The 19,827-nt window shown below is 41.6% G+C and overlaps 1 protein-coding gene across 2 annotated transcripts in view; it reads right to left on the bottom strand.

Moving 5' to 3' along the window:
• Positions 1 to 18,560, bottom strand: part of LOC126357653 (density-regulated protein homolog) — a 45,291-nt gene extending 26,731 nt beyond the window's left edge. Inside the window, exons 1-2 of one of the 2 annotated variants that reach the window (XM_050007477.1) lie at positions 18,482 to 18,560; positions 18,252 to 18,403 (exon numbers count right to left, since the gene is read on the bottom strand). In XM_050007477.1, coding sequence (XP_049863434.1) covers positions 18,252 to 18,353 — 102 coding nt within the window. In that variant the 5' untranslated portion in view covers positions 18,354 to 18,403; positions 18,482 to 18,560. The remainder of the gene's footprint in view (positions 1 to 18,251; positions 18,404 to 18,481) is intronic. The other variant, XM_050007476.1, reaches the window with a different exon arrangement.
• Between the last annotated feature and the right edge of the window lie 1,267 nt (positions 18,561 to 19,827).

Genomic DNA, 19,827 nt, shown 5'->3' with positions numbered 1-19,827 from the left:
CTGATGAAGCTAATCTGTAAAAGACTACCTCCGTAACTCCTGACAGCCTGTACAAGTTCAAAGTTATGCCATTTGGACCAAGTAACATTCCAGCCACCTTTGAGCAAATGAGAAGCAACCCGTTTTGACGCCTTAAATGGACGATGTTTCTCAGTTATACTGATGAGATTAACATTTTTTCGAAGACACCTTAAAAATATCTAAGCTACCTGACAAACATGTTGAAATGTGTTCAGACTGCAAGCCTCTGCCTGAATCTGAAAAATTTCCTCTCAATCACACAACAAATAAAAATCTTGGGACACTGAGTGAAAGATGATACGAGTCTGTCCTGATCCAGAGAAAATACGATCATTCACAGAATTTTACCACTTGATTCCACATTCAGGATGTTAGAAATTTTCTCAGAATGTGCTCATACTACCTACAATTCATAAAGGACGTCTGTAACAAGGCATGTTTCTTGTAAGGACAACTGCAGAGAGATGTCAAATTTTCCTGGAACAAGGCACAAGACAGAATTGTGCTAACATCTTTCCAGGCCTATCAATGTATGACAAGAATGACGAGGCCGACTTCACATTGATGCTGACAGTCATGGTGTAGGTGGTATTCTATTACAAATCCAGGAGTGTGCTAATATGTTGATAGCTTATGATCCAAATCCAAGAAAGAGTGTCTTACATTTGTTTGAGCCATAAATTCCGGCCACATTTATTTAGCAAAGTAATCACCACTGTGACACACCACCATTCTCTGTGCTGGCTGACGAGCTTGAAGGATCCATCAGGTCGACTATCAAGATGGGCAGGGAGGCTTCAGTAATACGACAATGTAGTAATATATAAAAATGGACACAAACACAAGTACACACAACTGCCTTTCACAAAATCCCGCAGTTGAACACAGCAGCATGGACAAAATATCAGTCACGGATGTTGTTGCTGGACAAAGGTAAGATACAACATCACTGAAAACCATAGAAGCTTTGAAGAATGAGGAACCAGCCAAAGGAGAATTCTAATTAACAAACAGGACATTGTATAGGGTGTTTTGAAAAGAATTTCGCAAATTCGAAAATTCATATAAATTAATTCATAAGTACCTACAGAAGTGATTGTAGTGTCAATTTGTAGGAAAATACATCAAGTTTTGTCTTGTGTAGTTCGCTAGCGCTGAATTGCACCATAAGGAGCGCTCGCAGCAGTTGCGTTAAAGATGGTTGCCTGCACTGGACCTGAGCATGTGTGCTTTGGTTTGAAGAATCAAAGTTGGCGACAACAGTTCAGTGTAATTTTCGTACCAAGTAAACTAAAGATCCTCCTAGCAGGCCTGCAGTTTATGAGTGACCTAAATATTTTGTACAAACAGGGTGCTCGGTAAGACATAGGAAATCATCAGGTCATTCAAGCACATCCGACAGTGTCGTTGAGTGAATGATACGTTTTGTCAACAGCCTATAAGATCAACCCGGAGTGCATCTCGCAAAATGCAAATCCCACATTCGACTGTTTGGCGTGTGTTGAGAAACCGTTTGCATTTGAAACCGTATAGACAAGACAATGTGGGAAGAAATTTACTTCCAATGGGATGTGTGCAGGATAACCAGCAGAAGCCATATACAACATGTTTAGTTTAAGGTAAAAAGCTTGATGTGTTTCCCTACAAAATAACACTAAATCCAGCTCTATATCTTCTTTCAATAAATTTATATGAATTTTTAAAGTCATAAAGCCCTTTTTTAAACACCCTGTGTAAGAAGTAGTATGATCTTATGGGGCAGAAACAGTTACTTGTCACCCCAGCTCACCTACGACCAGTTATCCTGAAGCAGTTCCACAATGCTTCAGCATATGATCACCTACAATCTGAGGCAGGTAACACTGGTCTGGTTTCTACAGATCTGTTAGACAGTATGTCAATCACTGTAAAGAATGCCAATGACAGAAACTCATGCTACAGTTATATCGGGGGATATGGCACCAATGCCACCTGGGAGGCCAATGTCCAGAGTTGGTCCACTGGTGGCCTGTTTGGCAAGTCAGATCCCGCTGTGAAGGATTGGGCCCAGCGCCTGCAATGCAGAAGGGGATACTGAAGCATAAGCCAGGCTCCCATAATCCAGACGGGGCTGGATTAATGCTTGGTACAGCCGTAAGAGTGTAGACCGGTCGCGTGCCAGCTGGTGTGGCTCAAGCATCGCAGAGCATTAAGATGCCGCCAACACATCTGTTTAAGCTGCCGAATATTTGGAAGCCAAGTCAACCGGGCATCAAAAACCACACCCAAAAACTGATGTGCCTCCACCACAGCAAGAAGTTTGCTGGCAAGATAAAGCTGCAGCTCAGGGAGAACAGTGCGTCGCCGGCAGAAATGCATAACGCAGGTCTTGGCAGCCAAAAACTAGAAGCTATGCCCAAGACTGCGCCTTGCAGATAGCACCCTGCAATGCCACAATGCCAATGGAGCTATAGTAGAGGCATAAGTCATCAGCATACAAGGAAGCTGAGACAGATGTTCTCACCGCCGCAGCAAGCCCGTTAATTGCAATTAAAAACAGGCAGAGACTTAAAATAGACCCATGTGGTACCCCGTTCTCCTGAACTCGGGGGGGGGGGGGGGGGGGGGGGGGGGCTAAGGGGCGCCACAACTTGCACGCAGAAGGTACGATGCGAAAGAAAATTTCGTAATAAAATTGGCAGTAGACCCTGAAGACCACAACCATGAAGTGCAGAGGATGTGATGGCGACGTGTCTTATCGTATGCCTCCAGCATGTCAAAAAAAGACAGCAATGAGGTGCTGATGGCGAGCAAAGGCCGTATGGATGACTGACTCCAGGCTCACCAGATTGTCGGCAGCAAAGTGGCCGGCCTTTACAGAACCCACCCTGAGACAGAGCCAGAATGCCCCGAGACTCGAGTACCCAACTCACCAAGCGTTCGAGCAACTTGCAAAGAATGTTGGTGAGGCTATTGGGGCGGTAGCTGTCCACCTCCAATGGGTTCTTACCAGGTTTCAAAATGGGGATAATGCTTTCCCGCCACTGCGACAGACCCAGATACTGTTGTAAAGGTCAAGGAGGCGTCGCTGGCAGTCTACTGAGAGGTGTTTCAGCATGTGACAGTGGATGCGATCTGGCCCAGGAGCTGTATCAGGTCAAGCGGCTAGGGCACTGTGGAATTCACACTCACTGAATGGAACATTGTAGGATTCAGGATAGCAGGTGTGAAATGAAAGACTCTGACGTTCCAACTGCTCTTTAATGGAGCGGAAGGCCAGCGGGTAATTCACAGAAGCGGAACAGAGCAAAATGGTCTACTATGGAGTTTGCAATTATGTCGGAGTCAGTACAAACTGCTCCATTCAGTGAAAGCGCAAGGACACTGACAGGGATCCGATAGACATAGAGGCGCCTAATGCTGGCCCAAACCTGCAACGGAGAGATATGGAGGCCAATGGTGGAGACATACCGTTCCCAGCACTCCTGCTTGTGTTGGCGAATAAGGCGGCGGGCCCGCACCCAAAGCCGTTTAAAGGCGATGAGGTATTCTAGTGAGGGGTGTCACTTGTTACGCTGGAGCGCCCACCAGCGATCTTTAATCACCTCAACAATATCAGGCAACCACCAAGGCACATTCCTCTGCCAAGGGTACCCAGAAGTACAGGGAATGGCAGATTCTGCGGCAGTAACGATGCCATTGGTGACAGAGTGAACCACCGCATTAATGGCGTCATTGGAAAGAGGCTCAATAGTGGTAATGCAGGACAACAAGTCCCAGGCAGCCTTATTCATAGCCCATCTGCAGGGGCGCCCAGAAGACTGACGCCGTAGCAGTGATAGAAAGATCAGAAAAGTGATCACTACATCACAAGTTGTCATGCACACGCCATTGGACAGATGGTAAGAGGCTAGGACTGCAGATAGAAAGGTCAATGGCTGAGTACATGCCATGCGCCACACTGAAATGTGTGAAGGCACCATCATTCAAAAGTGAAAGGTCGAGCTGGGCCAATACATGCTCAATGGTGGCGCCTCTGCCTGTTGCCACTGATCTACCCCACAGAGGGTTATGGGTGTTGAAGTCACCCAGTAACAGAAAAGGGTGCGGCAATTGGGCTAGCAGCGCAGCCAGGACATGTTGTGGGACACCACCATCTGGTGGAAGATACAGACTGCAGACAGTTACAGACTGTGGCTTCCACACCCAAACAGCGACAGCCTCTAAAGGTGTTTGTAGAGGGACAGATTCACTGTGATGGAAGTGAAGGGCGTAAATGCAGATGCCATCAGATACCCTTTCATAAGCTGCCCGGTTCCTATGATAACCCCGATAGCCACGGACGGTGGGAGTTCGCATTGCTGGAAACCAAGTTTCTTGAAGAGCAATGAAGAGGAAACGGTGAAGGCTGAGAAGTTGTCGGAGCTCAGCTAGATGGTGGAAGAAACCGCTGCAGTTCCACTGGAGGATGACATTGTTCTTGGCTGAGAAAGGCGTGAAGGGACTGGGGAGGCAGATTATGCCGCTGGGTCACCTGCTGCCACCGATTGAGCACCTATGCAAGTGCTATCCATGGTGTCTGAGGGACCGGCGAGATCAAGGTCCTCAGCGGACGCCAGGATCTCCACCTCATCCTCAGACGCAAAGCTCGAAGGGTGCGGTGGGTTGGGTGGCACCGCAAGTTCATTGGCCTTAGAGGTCTTTCTCTTGGACTTCTCTCCCTGAACCTTGGGTTTCACTGGTTTGGAGGGCTTCACTGATTTAGTCTCCGGGATGGAGGAGGATCACATAAGCCCTACAAGCAGCCGCTTGTGGGCAGTTATGCCACTGTCGCTTGTGGAAACCTGGGAAGGGAGGGACCCCTTGCGAGCGAGATAAGCCAAAGAAGTTGGACAATTCTCCGGCTTAGAAGCGGGGATGGACATCCCCGATGGGTGGGAGGGTGTTGCTCCCGAGGTAGGTGATGCAGGAGCAACAGGGTGGGTAGAGCCCCTCACGGGCAAGAGGGCATGTGGAGTTGTACGGCTTGTCGATCTGGCTGGAGTTCTTGGAACTGATGGGGCTAGCATGGTGGTTGTAGCAGCGGTGTATGAAGATGTCATTCTCACAGGATGTATTCGGTCATATTTCCTCTTAGCCTCACTATAGGTCAGTCGGTCCAGGGTCTTATATTCCATGATTTTTCGCTCTTTCTGTAAGATCCTGCAGTCGGGCAAGCAAGGTGAATGCTGCTCTCCACAGTTGACACAGATGGGAGGCAGGGCACACGGAGTATTGGGATGTGATGGGCGTCCGCAATCTCGACATGTGAGGGAAGACATATGCCCAAACTTCCAGCACTTAAAGCACCGCATCATGGGAGGGATATAGGGCTTGACATCACAGCAGTAGACCATCACCTTGAACTTCTCCGCTAATGTATCACCCTCGAAGGCCAAGATGAAGGCACCGGTAGCAACCTGATTATCCGTCGGGCCCTGATGAACACACCGGATGATATGCACACCTCGACGCTCGTTAAGTTAATTGAGACTGGAAAGATAAGGCATGGGAGATTTGTTTTTGTACAAGGATGGGAGGATAATTACCGTCAGTGAAGGCTTCAGTGAGACCCTCGGTGTATTTTGAGAGGAACTGCTCATCACTGCAGATGCAATGACCACGGGTGGCTAGGCTGTATGGAAGAAACTTCTTGGTATGGAATGGGTGGCAGCTGTCAAAGTAGAGGTATTGCTGGTGGTTAGTAGGTTTGATGTGGATGGAGGTACTGATGTAGCCCACAATTACTTCTCCTTTGAAGGCATTACCTACAAATCAGCGGTACGGCTATGGGCACCCACATGGCACCATCCTATGCTAACCTATTCATGGGCCATTTAGAGGAATCCTTCCTAAAAACCCAGAATCCTAAACCCCTCACCTGGTTCAGATTCATTGATGACATCTTTGCTATCTGGATTGAAGGTGAGGACATCTTAATCACATTCCTCCAGAACCTCAACAACTTCTCCCCATTTGCTTCACCTAGTCCTACTCAACTCAACAAGCCACCTTCCTAGATGTTGACCTCCACATCAAAGACAGCTACATCAGTACCTCTGTCCAAAACAAACCTACTAACCACCAGCAACATCTCCACTTAGACAACTGCCATCCATTCCATACCAAGAAGTCTCTCCCATACAGCCTAGCCACCTGTGGTCGTCGCATCTGCAGTGAGGAACAGTCGCTCTCAAAATAGACCGTGGGTCTCACTAAAGCCTTCACTGACTCTAATTCTCCTCCCATCCTTGTACAAAAACAAGTCTCCCGTGCCTTATCTTCCCAGTCTCCCACCATCTGCCGCAGTCTCACAGTCCAGCCACAGAGGAGCATTCCCCTCGTAACTCGGTACCATCCGGACTGGAGCAACTGAATTATGTTCTCTGCCAGGGTTTCGATTACCTCGTCATGCCCTGAAATGAGAAATGTCCTGCCCACTGTCCTTCCCACACCTCCTACTGTGGTATTCCGCCATCCACTGAACCTACACAATATACTCATTCATCCTTACACAACCCCTGCTCCCAATCCCTTACCTCATCGCTCATAACCCTCTAATAGGCCTAGATGCAAGACCTGCTACCACCGCCTACTCCAGTCCAGTCCCTAATATCACCTATCCCATCAAAGGCAGGGCTACCCGTGAAACCAGTCATGTGATTTACAAGCTAAGCTGCAACCCCTGTGCTGCATTCTATGTAGGCATGACAACCAACAAGCTGTCTGTCCGCATGAACTGCCACCAACAAACTGTGGAGAAGAAACAAGTGGACCACCCTGTTGCTGAACACGCTGCCAAACATTATATCCCTCATTTTAATGACTGCTTCACAGCCTGTGCCATATGGATCCTTCCAACCAGCAACATCTTTGCTGAATTGCGCAGGTGGGAACTTTCCCTGCAATGCATCCTATGTTCCCGTAACCCTCCTGGCCTCAACCTTTGTTCGTCACTATCCTCACCCATCCAGCCCCATCCCTGTTCCCATTCCAGCACTACACAGCTGTCATTTCACCACCACACCCAGTCTTTTAATTTCTTTTATTTCTCTCCTTTCCGCTACTTGCCCCCTCCTCCCTCCACACCTTCTCTCTTGCTCTCTGTCTAGACTGCAACACTTGACTGTCTGCCACTCCCACCATACTATCCCTCCCCCTCCCTGCCCCAGCTTCGTCCTTACCCCCACCCAGTCGCTACTCCCATCATGCACTGGTGCTGCTGTTCGCAGTCTGGTCTCAGCTCTCTGAGACTGCAGGTGTGTGTGTGTGTGTGTGTGTGTGTGTGTGTGTGTGTGTGTGTGTGTGTGTGTGTGTGGGCGCGCGTGCGTGCGCTCACATACGTGTGTTTACTGCTGACAAAGGCCTTAATGGCTGAAAGCTTTAATTGTGTGAATCCTTTTTGAATCCTTTTATTGTGCCTATCGCGACTCAGCATTTCCACTTCATTTCTAAGTGATGAACTACCCCATTAAATTATTCCATAAATCATTATTGAATGGAAATATGGAAAATGTGTTAGGAGGCCGACTCATTTGTTGGCAAGCGAATGTATGTACAGAATCTTCAATTGAGAAACCCTCACTGTTGCTGCTTAAATGCGAGACTACTTAAGTAGCCTACATTACTTTTTCAAATATTTTGAAAAAAGCTGTCAATGAGGAAATTGGATGATGATTATTCAAGTCTTTTTTATCACCTTTCTCATTTTCTGCAAATGAAATTTAACAATAGAGTATTTTTACACACCTAAAAAAATCTCTGTGCCTTTGATGCATTACAGGCATCTCTATCAACATTACTTATTAAGTTATAACAAGTCTTCATAATTCTGGTTGAAATTCGAACATCACACAAGCTTTTGGTTTTGAGAACTTTTCTAACACTCTTCATTTCAGCAAAGGATGTTCTGGTTGATTAAGGTTTTGTAACATTCTGTTGCTTCAGCTGAACCACTTATTCAATTTTTGCTGCTACATTTAGAAAGTGATTAAGAAATTGCAACTTGTGAGTTATCTGTTCCAACTTTGTTCAGCAGTGGCTGGTTGATCTCTCTCTCATTTCACTTTATCCCAAAGAGTTTAAATCACATTATCTGCAGAATTTTAATTGTGGTTACCATAGAGCACCTCTCAGTAATATCTAATTGTTCAAGTAATAGGATTTGTTAAAGAGTTTACTTCATCCCTGGAAGTTGGGGTATTCCAACTCAATTTCTAACTGCAGGCAGTGGGTGCCCTTGGGCAGAGTTGAGTAGGTGTGAGCAAAATTCTCACACACTGGTAGCCATGCCGTAGCCTCCTCGTTCATACTGCTCAGCCAAGCAGCCATGGGCTGGGGCCAAGTGGTTGCAAAGAACAGTCAGAAGCCTAGCTTTGCCAGCCCAAGGCAAGCTGACAGGTGTCAGTGCCCCATGAAGCAGCTTCCTGTAAGTTGGTTGATTTGGGGGGGGAGGGGACCAAGCACCAAGATCATTCAGCCCCATTGGATTAAGGAAGGATGGGGAAGGAATCCAGCTGTGACCTTTCAAAGGAACCATTTGCCTTAAGAAATTTAGGTTCAAATGGCTCTGAGCACTATGCGACTCAACTTCTGAGGTCATCAGTCGCCTAGAACTTAGAACTAATTAAACCTAACTAACCTAAGGACATCACACACATCCATGCCCGAGGCAGGATTCGAACCTGCGACCGTAGCAGTCGCACAGTTCCGGACTGCGCGCCTAGAACTGCGAGACCACCACGGCCGGCAAGAAATTTAGGAAAATCACAGAAAACCTAAAACAGGATGGCCGCACACGTGTTTGAACTGTCATAATCCCGAATGCGAGTCCAGTGTGCTAACCATTGTGCCACCTCACTCAGTTTTATATAGGCGATATATTTAGGTACTTCACTGGTCTTAGAGGCATTCAGATTCAATAAATAGCATTCCTCATCAAAACACGACAATTTCAAGCACTCCTCCAAAGCAGTATCTAAGAATAGTGACACTATTACATTTAATCCTTTTTAATTGCCTTACAAAACCATGGCATGAAAGCAGCACTGTAAGAAATCAATTTCACAACGCAGCTTTTTCATAATTGACACTTTTACTTTACTATTGGTTTCAGGTCATTGTCTTGCCTTTCACAGGTTAATGCTGAACACACTTCCATACTCCAAGAATTCTTCCTTTTCATGATATTTTGATGATGTTACAAACTGAGCATGACCTGAGATCAGTGTAATATACTTGTAACTAAGGACACAAACCTAGATATCTGTTAATAAGAAAGCAATTTCGTGAACACAGTTTTCAGAATATACGTGTTCTATGCATTCGGTGATTGATTTTCTCTATTTTGCTTCTATAAATTATTTAGTGCTTCCATTATTAACTTACAATATTTCATTGTTTTGCAGTAGTGCGATCATGCCTTTTCACACAATATTTTTGAAAAGAAAGGAAAGTATATTTTACTGTCTCATTCATTCACAGTAAAACAAATAAGATTACAGTGTTTAAAAAATATTAATGATATTTTCAGTGTGTTTTGTTAATAAGAAATACAAAGGAAAATAATACAATTTATAAATAATCATTGACTGAAAACTTCAACCTTCAGAATGACGTTTTTAGCTTGATCCATTCTGCCACAGCTTAAAATGTCATTTGGAGATGCTCTGAATAAAGTTAATTATGAAGTGTTTTTAATCAACTTCAAGTTACTCGTAACATGCTTAAAAAATTGCCATACAAGAGAGAAAGTCAAAACATTTGTATCGTAAGTAATGTGTAATATTTATTAGAAAAAAAGGGGCGGGTGTGGAATTAACTGTGACGACATTTTGTTCTAAGGCTCAAGTCTTTATTTGATGCAGCTATAGCTGATATCCATTCAGTATCTGACACACTCCTTTTGTCAAAAACGTTATTGAATTAAACTCTGTTTCAGGGAGAATTGCAACATTATTATTATTGTTAAATTTGCAACCTAGAAGTTAATTAAGCAAATCATAGGAAAAGTTCTAACAGTAGATAGCGAACAACAAGTGACGTCCTTTAGAAAATACAGTACAGGCAAATAAATGTGAGTGTAAAACATATAATACTGTGCAAGTACCAAGATTCATGTTTAAGACAGCCCTCAATCTGGGTGACTGAGTATCAGGATATTACCTGGTCTAACAAAAAACATGAATAATCCTGATGGGAAACAAGCTTCAATAAATCTGCAGTCCAATCTAATTACTGCTGGGCCCATTGCAATCTTAACTGATGTCAATTGGTCCACATGATAATATATAGGCGTTGTCTGCTGCTGAGTACCATGTTCAGTGTGTGGTGAATGATGTACTTTGAAACACTTTTGCTTGCACCAGAACTGCACACTGCAGTCCAACATACCCAGGCAGCCTATTTTGCTTTGCAGAATGAGCAAAGCCTTTGACTTCTGTGTTCTGTGATGAGGTTTGGAAGTCGAACACAGTGTCATCAACTCATGGTTTCACTAACCTTCAACCACTAGATGCTCATGAAAGTAGCATGTGGCTACCTGACCAGCTTTATCTTTCCCAAGATGCTTGTTCTCAGACACCAACCTGTAACAACTTTATCAAAGTTACTTATGTCAGTGGATTTTCCCATTTGTGGCCCGTATCATACTACGATCAGTCTCGATTTATGTCTGCTCCTCTTACACATTCTCCTAACAGCATCACATGCCTGCAATGCTATCAGATGTCATTTTATCTTGTGGTGTTAATCCATAGCTAGTCTTCTCCATACTTGTATGTTGAAACACATGGTGAACAGATGTAGTATGTACACAGTAGTATAAAAATCCCCACCTTTCCATGTAAAGAGTTTGTGTGTGTGTGTGGGGGGGGGGGGGGGGGGAGGAGAGGTGGGGCGGTGGTGAGGATAGGTGGGAGGTGGTGAGGATAGGTTGGAAAGGAGGGGGGGGGGGGGGGAGTTGCAACTACACAACACAATGTAGCCACCATACTTGTGTTTCATGCCTAGAATCTATCTTCAGCATTTTTCCTTATATACAAACTGTGATTGACTGTGTCACTGATTCTAGTCTAAACACAGCACAGCAAAGTGAAACATGATATGTGCTACTAGGTTACAAGTGTCAAAACAAAGTTTTTAATGAGGGTACACATGAAAGCCTGAAGTCTTCAGTAACAATCACAGTAAAATGTTATTCTGGACATATCTTAAGGTTGGCAATGGCACAAAAATCAGCATTTAGAGAGTGTCAAGACAGGCACAAACACAAAATAAAAGGAAAGCTGAAATGATTAATTCAGTCTCCAAATGTTCCTCCACAAAGAAAAATCAAGAAATGAAACACTCATTTGACATATTTATGACAGCATGGATGAGTGACATAGTATTTGAAGTAGTAGTGGCGAAAAGCAGCTTCGATTGCTAAAACTCATTAAGTCTGGAACTGACAGAAGACCCTTTCAATTCCATACAACTGAACTGAATGGAATTTATTTGCCTGTAAACAACTTGTGTTGTATAAGGCATCATCTTTTGTTACATAATTATACAGTTGGTTACAAAAATTATACAAAATGTTAACATATATAGATACTATTACATTAATATTGCACATCTTCTACTCATCCATAATTAGTTACACTGGTTGCACAGACAAATTTTGTTGTATTTCGTAAGTTACAATTTTCTAAGTTCACAATCACATCCTTTTTTTTTTTGTTATATAAAAGAGTATCATATTTGTCATTGTATAAAAGAGCATCCAATTTTGTTGTTATATATTAATTCACTTGTACTATAGAATGCTTTCTCTTTCAGTCATGTCTCTACCACCATTTTAAATTTATTTTCATGCAGCTCTGTTGTGCCATGTGAAAGTGTGTTAAAAAATGTTTTGCCAGCATGTACAAAATTATTTTGGACTTCACTCAAACATGTCCAAGGAATGTCTAATAAGTTCCTGTTCCTGGTTTCATGAGAGCGCATCTGACCTGCTTTCATACATGTGGACATTCTGTTTGGCTTGCCTAAGTGCTTTGAGTATGTATAGACTGGGGACATTAAATATTCTGTGCTCAATAAAGTACTGCCTGCAAGAAGTTAATTTGCTCAAACCAAAAATACATCTAATGGCTTTCTTCTGCCAGAGGAAGACATCTTTTGTCCCCGGCAGAGTTTCCCCAAAGAAGTATTCCATAATGCAATTGTGTATGGAAAAAGGCATAATATGCCATAAGCATGCACTCCTTACTGTCACAATCCTTAAGTACCCTGAGGAGATAAACTCTTGCCAACTTACTGCAGAGCTCTTCTGTGTGCGTATTCCGGCATAATTTTGTATCTAGATATATGCGCAACAATTTTACTGAATATCTTGGTTAATTTGGTCCATTGTTAATATCTCTAAGGAAAAAGGAGATGTGTTCAGTTTTGTTTTTATTTAATGACAGTATGTTTTCTTGGAACCACTGAGCTGCTTTTTCAATCATTGAGTTGTTCATTTGTTTGACTACATTCGCGCCACTATGTGATGTGACAAAAGTTGTGTCAGCGGCATACATTACAGATTTATATGGTAATAAGCTGGGCAGGTCATTCACATACACAATAAATAAGAAAGATCCTTGTAGGACTCCATATTTCACCATGAGGAGGTCAGATTTGTTATTTGAGTTTAAAACTACCATTTGTTGTCTGTTTGTCATATATGTTTTCAGTAACAATAGTTCTGCATCAGTTATTCCATATTTCTCAAGTTTTTTTAATTAAAATGCTGTGTGGTACAGGGTCAAATGCCTTGGTTAAATCTACTAAAGTTGCATAGGTGTTATTTTCAAAAACCATGTAATATAGATAGTACAATTTCCTGAACTGCTTTTATTATTGATAGCCCACTTCGGAATCCACATTGGGCCCTATTTAGGAGGTTGTAAGACTTAAAAAAAAAAAAAATCATGTAACTGGTCTTTCATTAATGTTTCAATAATTTTGGATAATATACATACTATTGCAATGGGTCTGTAATTTTGGGGTCAAGTTCTGTCTCCTTTTTTGAATATGGGCAAGACAATTGTTAGTTTAAGGTAGTCTGGAAACGTTCCTTCTGTAAACATCCTATTGATTAGGTTAAGACAGTGGATTGCATATGGGTGTCTATTATTTTATTTATGATAAAATTAGATAAACCATAGATGTCCTCAGTTCTGGAGTTGCTCGGTGATTTGAATACATTCAGTATATACCGGGTGACCAAAAAAATTTGAAAACTTAATAAACCACGGAATAATGTAGATAGAGGGGTAAAAATTGACACACATGCTTGGAATGACATGGGGTTTTATTAGAACCAAAATGCAGGATGACGCTCCACCCCATATTGCTAGACGCATGAAAAAACTCTTGTCAGCGTCGTTTGGTGGTGATTGTGTGCTCATCCGCCACTTTCGTCATGCTTGGCCTCCCAGGTCCCAAGACCTCTGTCCGTGTGATTATTGGCTTTGGGGTTACCTGAAGTCCAAATGTATCATGATCGAACGACATCTCTAGGTATGCTGAAAGACAACATCCAATGCCAATGCCTCACCATAACTCCGGACATGCTTTACAGTGCTGTTCACAACAATATTCCTCGACTACAGCTATTGTTGAGGAATGATGGTGGACATATTGAGCATTTCCTGTAAATAGCATCATCTTTGCTTTGTCTTACTTTGTTATGCTAATTATTGCTATTCTGATAGGATGAAGCACCAGCTGTTTGACATTTTTTGAACATTTGTATTTTTTTGGTTCTAATAAAAACCCAGGTCATTCCAAGCATGTGTCTCAATTTTTACCTCTCTATCTACATTTTTCCGTGATTTATTCAGTTTTCAAATTTATACTAACTTTTTGATCACCCGGTACTTAGAATAAATAGTTTTCCATCCATATTTTGGCAGGTCTACTGGCAATTCTGTTTCCCTACAAACTGGGAAGTCTATCTGCATTGTCCTCTAAATTTCTTTCATTTGTTATAGCTAATGCCCCAGAATTTATAAAACTATCATTTACTTCATCTGCACTTCGAGAAACAGGTAAATTTTCTGCAATTAACCCTGTTTCTGCTTTAATTATTTTCCATGCTGCTTTACATTTCTTACTGGGCTGAGAAATATAGTTGTAATTTGCTTTTTCTTTGCAGAAATGGTAACTTTCCTGTAAAGCTTTTTTAATTTGTCATATGTATGTCTATATCCATTATTTGAGCAAGAATTGCCATAGTAAATTCTTAATAGAATTCTTAGGTTGTTTAAGTAAGGTTTATACCAGTCAGTTACATTACTTTTCTGTTTTCTCCTTGCATTTAGTCTATTGTGTTTAATGATGAGGGGGCAATATTCATTAAAAACAATGGTAATGGTATCTTAGAAATACTCAAAAGCATCACTTAAAGGCTCATTCTCCGTGACAGCATTGCACCAATCAATAGTCTGAAGTCTTTCTGTGAGGTTTGTTACATTTGATGGATTTATCTGCCTCACTATCCAGGATTCTATTGGTTGAACACGATTTCTTTGGATACCATTAATTTCAGGAAAATTCCGCCATGGTCAGACTGCATTGGATTAAAAACATTTAAGACTACCTCATCTTTGACTATATATTAAAAACAAAGATTCCAAGACTTACCAAGCGGGAAAGCGCCGGCAGACAGGCACAATGAACAAAACACACACACACAGAATTACTAGCTTTCGCAACCGATGGTTGCTTCTTCAGGAAGGATAGGGAAAGACGAAAGGATGTGGGTTTTAAGGGAGAGGGTAAGGAGTCATTCCAATCCCGGGAGCGGAAAGACTTCCCTTAGGGGGAAAAAAAGGACAGGTGTACACTCGCGCGTGCGCGCACACCCACCCACACACACACACACACACACACACATCCATCTGCACATACACAGACACAAGTGTGTGTGTGTGTGTGTGTGTGTGTGTGTGTGTGTGTGTGTGTGTGTGTGTGTGTGTGTGTGTGTGTGTGTGTGCACCTGTCCTTTTTTTCCCCCTAAGGGAAGTCTTTCCGCTCCCGGGATTGGAATGACTCCTTACCCTCTCCCTTAAACCCACATCCTTTCGTCTCTCCCTCTCCTTCCTGAAGAAGCAACCATCGGTTGCAAAAGCTAGTAATTCTGTGTGTGTGTTTGCGTGTTTTGTTCATTGTGCCTGTCTGCCGGCACTTTCCCGCTTGGTAAGTCTTGGAATCTTTGTTTTTAATATATTTTTCCCATGTGGAAGTTTCTTTCTATTTTATTTACATCATCTTTGACTATGTTTGATATGAAATTATCTAGACAGGCATTCTGCCTGGTAGACTTATAGTTAAGGCAATTTTAACTGTATGATTTGTGGGTATCTAGCAGTAATTTGCTTTTAGAATTTTGCACTATCTCATCTATATTAATGTCACCAAATATTAAAATTTTGTGTTTCTTATACCTAAGTAAGTACATTAAGAGATTATCTACATGCTGGACAATAACTTTGTCACCAGTTTTTGGGGCACAGTACATAGATACTACAACAATCTTGCTTTCGGTAAAGTGAATGACAGCAATTTCAATTTCTCCTTCATGCACTAAATCCTTGAGATCTATAATCTTAACTGTATGTTTGAGATCACTTTTCATTAGTATTGACACTCCTCCATTTTCCATAACTGGTCTAAAATAGCCAGTTAAAAATTTAAAACCAGCAGGAGTGTACAACCTGGATTCATGTTCTTTAAGCCAGTGTTCATTTAGGCACAGAATATCACAGTGCAAGTATTTTAAAACTAGTTCAAGTCCATTCAGTTTCTCACTGACTGTATGTTTATATGAAACAAGGACAGATGGTCACAAGTCGTCTTTTGATTGCAGCACTGGTTTGTCATAATCCAACTTTGTAGTTAATGGTGGTGGTTGAAGGTTAATAGGCCTAGACCAAGATTTGTAAAAACAAGTCTTTGTCATCACTGCAAATGCCCCTTCTGGGGACACTCATGTTCACGGCTGTGGATTGTTTTCTGAAATTTTAACCTATCACTTATAACCTTTTCAATAGCCTGGCATAAAGCTAATTTACCAGAATAATTAAAATGCTGTCACTATTTTGTGTAACAGTCCCTTTTAAAATTGCTTATATTTATTACTGTCACACTATTAAAATGATCAAAGATTTGGTTGTATCTAATATTAGTTTGTGATACTTTTTTGTTTACACATGAAGCTTCAGTCAAGTCATTTTTGAGCGAATTAGGTCTGTTCTTTGCAACAATTTTCTGCAGATTGCATTAGCAGAGAAATGTTAACAGGTTACACTCATCTAAAGACAAAGAAGACTCATACGATACCACTCAAATCTACATGTAGCAAAATCTTAGAACAGTTTCGGAGTTCAAACATTATGTCTCAGCAGGGACAAAACTTTCTGCATAGAAAGAACCAAGGGTTCTGATAACATCAATCATGTGAACTTAACTTACACTCTTCACACGATATCATCAGCACCACAGATAAAATAAACCAAGCTGATTAGGAGTTAAGAAGTTCATTATCATCATCTTCTACATAATTTAAGTTCCTATGGGATATATAAAAAGGTTTATGAAAGGATAAAAACACTCAATAGACACACCGCAGCTCGTTATAATGGACATACTCTACAACAGACATTGAAATAATGTCTTGTGTGTCCCAAGCAAGTGTAATATGACACTTATCTGTTTGTGTCATACAGTAATGACTCTGAAAGAAGAAGAATGCTTTACTCAAAAGATGTGATTATCTACAAGGAAATTCAATAAGCTAAATGTTATAATGACATCCAGTTACATCATGACAAAATATCAGATTGAGCCAAAGACTGGCAAGTAGCTACTAATGATGAGAAATAGAGATTTGTGCATAGCATAATACACAGAAGCAAGTAATCTTTCACCCACAGGGTAACCAGGGTCTGTGTTATACAAATATTTGGGAATAGTATGTATAGAGATATGAAGCAGAACTCCATACCATCAGGACCTGCTACAGGTAAAGCAAATAGGGAAAAACAGTATCTACAAGAGAAATTTCATGTCTGAAACATTTGCATGACCCATACTTTAACAATTCTCAAGTGTACGAGATCCACATCATGTCAGATTGACAATGGACACTGAGTAGGCCTATTTACAAGGGAGGGGAGTGCAATTGGTCAGAGGCTTATACTACTAACAAGAGAAAGTAAGAGAGGTATTAAAAAATTTTACATGGTAGGTACTCAATAAGTGCAATTTAGTTCAACGGAACTCTTTTATAAATCACCTGAGAAGCAACTTTCAGGGCAGAAACTGCGAAAATGCTTCAGATATCTCCGAACCAATCCTAGAGAGATCATACTACGTAAAATAGGTAAGAGTTACACAGTGGTGAACTCTACATTTTCTGTTGTTTATAGATGATATATGTGCATGAGATGCAACTAATGTGTGTTCACTAATAAAGCTTTTCTGATTTTTTTAGTTTTTATAAATAAAAGAGCGTTGAACATGGCACAAAAGACAAGCAACCAACCTTCCCATGTTATTTCTATGACTGGGAAATCCTCTAGGTTTAACGCCCTAAAATATTGGCCTACCTCCTGTAAACTCCGGTCATTCACAGAGTACAGATTTAGGTAAGTACACTTTATAACACGTGCTGAAGGAAGACAATGAAAAGTAAAGGCACTCCTACATCCTAGAGAGAGCTCGATGATGCAATAACTGCGCTCAAAGTGGGTGATGACAGCCTCCGTCAAATTATCCACACTGCCTGCCCCACATGAAAAACGATTAGGTCAAGTGCAACTAACACCACTATATTACTTAAATACCAGAAACATTATTACGGTCGAAACGTGTATAAAACTGTCTGGAAAACGTATGTCTCGGTATTTACTTCTAGACATCCGATTTAACGATTTTTGTCACTGTCCCACGGATGCATTTTTTGCTGTCTTCTAGTAAACACGACTGTGTGTGGGAACACAAAGCTTACTTTCTCCCGATCAATTCTTAAGGCAGTCAAGGAGGAAAATAAAATGATTGTTTCTCGCTGATATGTACCGCAGAAATCATACCCTCTACATAACTGGCAGAAAATATCCTGCGTTACTAAAAATTGTGTTTCTAATGTTGTCGATAGTAATTTCTATTTTATCAATACGTACCTCAATGGGCAACGAGCAATTCCCGCAATAAAGCACTCGTATAGGGTACGTGACGTCAGGTTGTGGGCCCACAGGAAGGCTCACCGTTTCGTTCTCACTCATGTTTTGATTGGGTTGTGCACAGAAGTCTAGTTTCAAAGTTGCATTTCAGTCTGTAAATAAAAAAAAATCTTTAGATAAAACGATCACAAACCTATACATATCGATAACAAGCAAAACGTGTACTTTACCTTACCCGGTAGATTTCAAGCAATCCTGTCGATATGGACCATCGAAACATCGACACATAAAATCGAATTTAACAAAAGCAAAAACAGATTGTGGACAAAGACATTACAGTTGGCGTCTGCTTCGATGCAGACTGCAGAATAGGAAAAGATTAGGAAAGAATACCACAGCCTGAAGTCTTTGTTAGCTTTCAAGCATGTTTTCCATACAGTTGGTAAAATTTTCTTGTTCACAAGAATAAATTTTCAAACAAATACGTAAACTTGCACACAATTTTCATTATTACCATTTATTATTGGTTTCTCCGTCCTAACCTTACTGGAATTAATTGAAGAGAATTTTACACAACATGGGTTTCGCTTTTATGTACAAAGCATGTTTGCGGTCACTGGTGTTTCTGTCTGTTGTTCACATGTCCTTTTTTCCTTCTTTGTTAGCGAGTGCTGAGGTCGACAGAAATTTCGTTGTACACATGCACTTGATGGCTTTTTGCACACATTGGCGTTATTTTCACTTCACATCAATTTTGGAAATTACATCTCTAGCTAGCATTGCCACCCGTCCAGTTTTCGGCGGGATTCTCCCGGAATTTAAACTACTGTCCGGAATACCAGGTAAAGGCCAACTCACATTGGCCGTCACGTCAAAACATTCTGCAATGTATTTCAAATGGCGGCGTCCAAACATTTCTAATAAATGACGAAAGATTAATTGAAACAGAATGTAGTAGTCTGAAATGCACGACATGAATGTACTAAATTACTTGCCCTGTACCACATTCATAAAGTGGATTTCTACAGTGACCATCGTATCCGTCACGTTATGTCATGGCACCTTTAGGATTTCTTCAGGAAGAAAGTACCGATACACTATACAAGGAGCTCGAGGAAGAGGAAACTGAACTTCATACTTTAGAAAGTCGCCCTAATAGCTGAGTGGTCAGCGTGTCTGATTGCCATCCTATGGGCCCGGGTTTGATTCCCACCTGTGTGTTGTGTTGTGTTGTCTTCATCATTACATCCCCATCCGACGATCAAGTCGCCCAATGTGGCATCGAATGTAATAAGACCTGCACTACGGCAGTCTGACCTGCAAGGGGCCTCCCGGTCAATGACGCCAAACGCTCATTTTTTTCAAAGTTTTTCCAAGGTTTTTCATTTGGTAGTTTAATTGTACTCAGAATTACTAAAAGGGCATGGTGTACCATATTTTACAATGAAATGGATTGCAATATGGCTGCAACATGAAGTGGGTAGAATCAGATTAATTTGTAGGTGGAATTGCTTTAATGTGGTCACGAATTTCTAGTGTTTCATAAATAAATGGACAGAAACCTTCATACACTGCA

Source organism: Schistocerca gregaria, chromosome 1 (assembly GCF_023897955.1).
Source record: "Schistocerca gregaria isolate iqSchGreg1 chromosome 1, iqSchGreg1.2, whole genome shotgun sequence".
Taxonomy (NCBI): Eukaryota; Metazoa; Arthropoda; class Insecta; order Orthoptera; family Acrididae; genus Schistocerca; species Schistocerca gregaria.
Note: the sequence above shows the minus strand (reverse complement) of the source record. Positions and strands in the feature narration are given on the sequence as shown.